General features: G+C 51.5%; 3 protein-coding genes across 3 annotated transcripts in view; 1 reads left to right on the top strand and 2 right to left on the bottom strand.

Annotated features, from left to right (window-relative positions):
* Positions 1-4: 4 nt before the first annotated feature.
* Positions 5-2,590, top strand: LOC104510655 (60S ribosomal protein L36a; the record flags this gene model as incomplete). Its single annotated transcript, XM_010152977.1, has 4 exons — positions 5-83; positions 317-384; positions 2,326-2,448; positions 2,530-2,590. Coding segments are annotated over 4 exons (291 nt in total), but the record flags the coding sequence as incomplete, so codon positions are not given.
* On the bottom strand, positions 1,346-1,570 carry GTF2F2 (general transcription factor IIF, polypeptide 2, 30kDa). Its single transcript, XM_010152976.1, is given in 3 exon segments — positions 1,346-1,404; positions 1,407-1,494; positions 1,496-1,570. Coding segments are annotated over 3 exon segments (222 nt in total).
* A 2,177-nt stretch (positions 2,591-4,767) lies between the features above and the next one.
* The window catches only part of LOC104510656 (alpha-galactosidase A-like), a gene marked incomplete at its 5' end in the record, with an annotated part of 678 nt that continues 546 nt past the window's right edge, over positions 4,768-4,899 (bottom strand). Inside the window, one exon of the mRNA XM_010152978.1 lies at positions 4,768-4,897. Coding sequence (XP_010151280.1) covers positions 4,768-4,897 — 130 coding nt within the window. The remainder of the gene's footprint in view (positions 4,898-4,899) is intronic.

Below are 4,899 nucleotides of genomic sequence, written 5' to 3' on the forward strand. Positions count from 1 at the left end.
GACCTACTGCAAGAAATGCGGCAAGCACCAGCCGCACAAAGTCACCCAGTACAAGAAGGGGAAGGACTCCCTCTACGCCCAGGGTAGGGACGGGGGCGCTGGGGGGGCACTCCCCGTGGCCCGGGTCCTGCCCTGTGCCAGGGTGATGGTTTTGGTTTCTCCCAGAGCACGCGGCTGTGGGAGCAGGGGGGGGGAATTGCTTTAGGCTGGTTGCGCAGGTGCGGGCTGAGCTGTGCTGGGGGTTGGTGGGGGTGCTGGCTGCCCTGATCGCGTGTCTTCTGAGTCGTTGCCTGAACAGAGCTATTTCTTCCCGTAGGAAAAAGGCGCTACGATAGGAAGCAAAGTGGCTATGGGGGCCAGACAAAGCCCATCTTCCGTAAGAAGGTGAGTGCCATTCTTGGAAGGAGAACCTGGAATTTCTTGGGAATCTGCAAGCCCAGCCGAAGAGGGATACTTCAGCCTCCTCAGCCTTGGGGCAGTCCTGTGCTCAAGTGTGTTACGGCAGGGCTGTGGACTGTCTGGGGAGTGGAGGTTGCCCATGCACATCTGCCCCGCTGCTCTCTCGTGTAGAGGCTCTTTTGGCCTAGCATGTGTTTGCAGAGCAGGTTCTGCAGGGAGCTGCTGGGAAGTGGGGTATTATTGGAAGTGATATTTTTACTGAAAAGAGAGTTTTCCTCGCTGCTTGCCAAAGGGGAAGAGAAGAGGAGCTCGCTGCTTGTTGTCCTTGTGTTCTTGAGGTGTCGGCAGTTTGGTATTGAAACTTTTTGCCAGGTTTCTGAGGCTCTCCGTACAGTGAGGCTGCCTGGGGGTACTGCAGAACACAGCATAATTCTCCTGTAGTCCAGTGTCTCCAGGGAAGTCTTATCACTGAGCCAGCAAATGAGAGCTGCTGCATTAGGCCTTTCCCGAGTCTCAAAGCAGCAGTGGAAGGGCAGCAGGACATTCTGTTACAGATGAGTTGCAGAAACCAGCTGCTGTCACCCTTCCTCTTCAGGAAATCCCACCTGGGACTCTAGTCTTGCAGCATGTTTTCCCCCTGTACCTCCTGCCAAGGAGTTGGGATGGGGGAGCAACATCTTTGGTATTTACAGCAAGGAAGCAAAACCTGATGGGCTGATTTGTTACAGTTTTTGTGTGAAGTGTTTAGTTACGCTTACAGAGCTACTTGGTTTGTTACGGGAAAGCCCTGGTGATCTGGAGAGGTTCGGGAAGTCTTCCAGCAAGAGAAACATGAGACAGCAGTTTTTGAAGCTGACTTTCTGCCAGGAAGCGGGGAGACCTTGCAGAAAACGCTGCTGCAAGCAGGGTACACAGAGCAGCTGTACAGCTCTCACAGTCTGGCACTCTACGTTGCCATCCCCCGTGCTGTTTCTTCCCAGTCAGCATTATATGGGTGATTAGCCGAGGTTTATAACTGGTGGTTTCAGCTCTGTCCAGCTGCTACAGCAGCCTTGCAGCTTTGGATTCTTCCCTCTGCAGTCTTTTGGGATTCATCAAACTTCTCGGTAGCTGCAGGTCTGCATGGAGCACGCTGTGTTGCTGCTCCTTCCAGGGAAAGTATGTCAGTCATGATGCTTTTGGGTATTTCTTCTGCCCAGCTTTCTGCTGAACTGTACCGGGTGGGGTCCATCTGTTCTCCCACACTGCAGAAAGGCCTGTTCCTCGGTGTGTTCTCTGGTACAGACTTTTTTCCAGTGTGGCTGATCTCTGGGGAGACGTTACAGCCCCTTCCAGTGCCTGAAGGGGCTACAAGAAAGCTGGGCAGGTGGGGAGGCTTTTTACAAGGGCAGGGAGTGGCAGGACAAGGGGTAATGGGTTTAAACTGAAAGAGGGAAGATTTAGATTAGGTATTGGGAAGAAACTTCTCGGAGAGGGTGGTGAGGCACTGGAACAGGTTGCCCAGAGAAGCTGTGGATGCGCCATCCCTGGAAGTGTCCAAGGCGAGGCTGGATGAGGCTTTGAGCAACCTGGTCTAGTGGAAGGTGTCCCTGCCCATGGCAGGGGGGTTGGAACTGGGTGATATTTAAGGTCCCTTCCAACCCAAACTGTTTTGTATGATCTCTGCAGGGGACCAGTCCTGCCCCACTGAATGCGTTTGCTAGTGTCCTTTATTGTGAAGGTACAGATCCACCACACTCCGTACTGGTCCTTAAGGTGCATTCTTGTTTTTAGTGGAGGGAACCTAACTGTCTTGGTTGTCTTTTTCGTTATACTTTGAGAACAAGCTTCTGATTCTTCAGGAGTGCAGATAACAAGGTTTTCCTGAGAGCAGCACTCTGTCTGTGGACATTTTGCTCATCAATCCACTGTGTTCCTTCCTCCCAGGCCAAGACCACAAAGAAGATTGTGCTGAGGCTGGAGTGCGTGGAGCCCAACTGCAGGTCCAAGAGGATGCTGGCCATTAAGAGGTGCAAGCACTTTGAACTGGGAGGAGACAAGAAGAGAAAGGTAGGTTTGTGTGCCATGAGAGGCTGAGAAAGGGTGGTGACTTCAGTGGTGAAACTCACTCTGTCTCTTCCTTCTTAACAGGGCCAGGTGATCCAGTTCTAAGCTCCATTCCCTTGTTATGGACCATATTAAAGTATTTGGAAGTGATCTGTTGCTTGGTTTTGTGTATCTTCTCTTGGTGGTGGGGTGGGACTTGCATCCAACAGCGAGGTGTTGCTTGTAAAGCTGCTTAGTAACTGAACAGTTTGTACTCCGAAGGCTATTCCCTGCTGATGGCTGGGGTCTCCTCACTGTTACCAGGAGGTGGTTTAGAGTACGTGTAGAGCCTGAGGCTCTGATGGATTTTTGCACCAGTGGCTTTTCTGCGTGAGCGTTGCGCTGCTGCTTTTCTCCAGGCTTATTTAGGAGCTTCCATGGTGGAAGGTTGTCTTAGAAAGGACCTCCTCTAAACTCCTGCAGCTGGTCTCATTTAAAACAGCTCATGTCTCAATATAGTGGTTCTGCATTTAAATTGTTGGTAGATGAAGTAGTGATTGAGGGGAAAAAAAAAAGCAGAGCTGCCTGAGCAGGCCTTTTTCCTCTCCAAGCCCTTACCTGAGAGGAGAGGCAGGTAAGGTTCCCTGCACCCAGCAATGGTTCCAACTCCGTAAGGACCGGATTAATGGGAACAGCCCTGCACCTTAGGCCTTTTTCCTCTCCAAACACTTACCCGAGAGGAGAGGCAGGTAAGGTTCCTTGCACCCAGCAATGGTTCCAACTCTGTAAGGACTGGATTAATGGGAACAGCCCTGCACCTGGCTGTAGGCCCCTCTTCACAAACAGGGAATGGTTTTACTGCCCAAAGGGCAGCACGTGAGCAAAGGCCCTGGAGCAGCCAGTGGGATTAGTACCAGGGGCTTTGTAAAAAGGAGTCCAAGCAGAGCACTGAAGTTCAAAGTGAGCGATGGGCGACTTACCAGGAGCATGGTACGTTACGGGACGGCCTGCCCTGGGCTTTGATGGGCCCAGCAGCAGTAGGAAGTCCACTGTCAGCAGGTGCTGAGAGCACAATGCAAAGCTGCTTGTAGTGGACACACAGCTGGAGGATGGAGAAATGCCTCTTTGCATCTTCATAGGGACTGAGAGTGCTCAGTTAGTGAGCACCAACAGAATTTGTCAGCTTACAGTACTGGCTGCTGTGCCTGGCCTTATCAAACTCCTCCTGAGACTGGTAGCAGCAGCTTTGGCCTCTGAGGTGAACCATATGGCTGCATCGTGTCAGCCTTACCTGGTGCTGTTTGTACTAATCGTGCCAAATTTCACAAGAACTTGGTGACTGGAACAAACCGGCATGTTTTCTAAAACCTGACTTAATTACAGATGCTGTGCTGTATTCCTGTACAGTGGAACTAAGAAGAAGCTCAGCCTTTTTTAGGGACATTTTAATCAAAGTGCTTAATCACAGAAATAAGAACAAATCGATACATCCCGATTGTGTAGTAATCAGAAGAGAACATACTTGTACGTGGTGGTTGTGTAAGTGATTAAGTATCCACCCCCAGTGTCAGGAGCTGTGTTATTCAACCTAAAGGCTACTGCCAGCAGCAGAAATCAAGTACATGGCTATTTCTGGGAGGCAGCTCATTGAGAAAGGGGATCCCAGTGGTCCCGTGAAGGGTGGAGAGGGAATGGTCATCAAAAAAGGAAGTAACAGCCGCTGCTGAGAGGAAGACTCCTGCGTTAAGGAGAAACCCTCAAAAGCTGAGTCCTAAGGCATAATACTTAATCACATTTATACTCAACAGGCAGCACCCCACAAAGCAGTCGCTGAGAAGTGCGGTGACTTTGGCAGTCCCTGAGTTGTCAGAAGGTGGAGGATGTCCACACTCTGAGTGTTGGGTTTCTTTGCTGGGAGTAAGAGCAGCTTTTCTGGTTCTCGGACTGTGTGCCCTGACCTGGCAAAGCAAGAGCGAGGCAGCCAGGGTATGTTTCCCTGTTGTCCCTGAAATGCTCAAGGAGAGCTGTAAGATGCTGCCTGTATCCTTTGCCTTTCTTTGGCTGGTAGTGTCAGTGGGCAGTAACAGGAGTTGCTGCCTTGCTGGGGCTCTTCGAGCCCCTCGGAGAGTGAAGTGAGACACCAGAGAAAGGGTAAATAGAAGCAGCACCCCTTTCCCTGTTCTCTCTGGAGTGATGGGTATTTGACACTTCAGGTTGAAGGTTCAAAGTCCACGTAGCAGCACTTGAGTAGTGCGTGCCTGAGGAGAGAACAAAGGCACCGCGCTTGGAGGAAGGAGACGTGTTCTTGTAGACAGAGCGAGGCTTACGACAAGGCCGTACCTCCTATAGTGGCCATACTTTCAGCAGCACAGTGCCCGTAGGGTTCACCTCCACGCTGAGGGAGGAGACCCAGCTGTAAACCCCCCAGGCCCTGCTGACCGGCAGGACCTGCTCGACTGAGCATGCCGGGTTGCA

Source organism: Eurypyga helias, unplaced genomic scaffold (genome assembly GCF_000690775.1).
Source record: "Eurypyga helias isolate BGI_N326 unplaced genomic scaffold, ASM69077v1 scaffold3976, whole genome shotgun sequence".
Lineage (NCBI taxonomy): Eukaryota > Metazoa > Chordata > Aves > Eurypygiformes > Eurypygidae > Eurypyga > Eurypyga helias.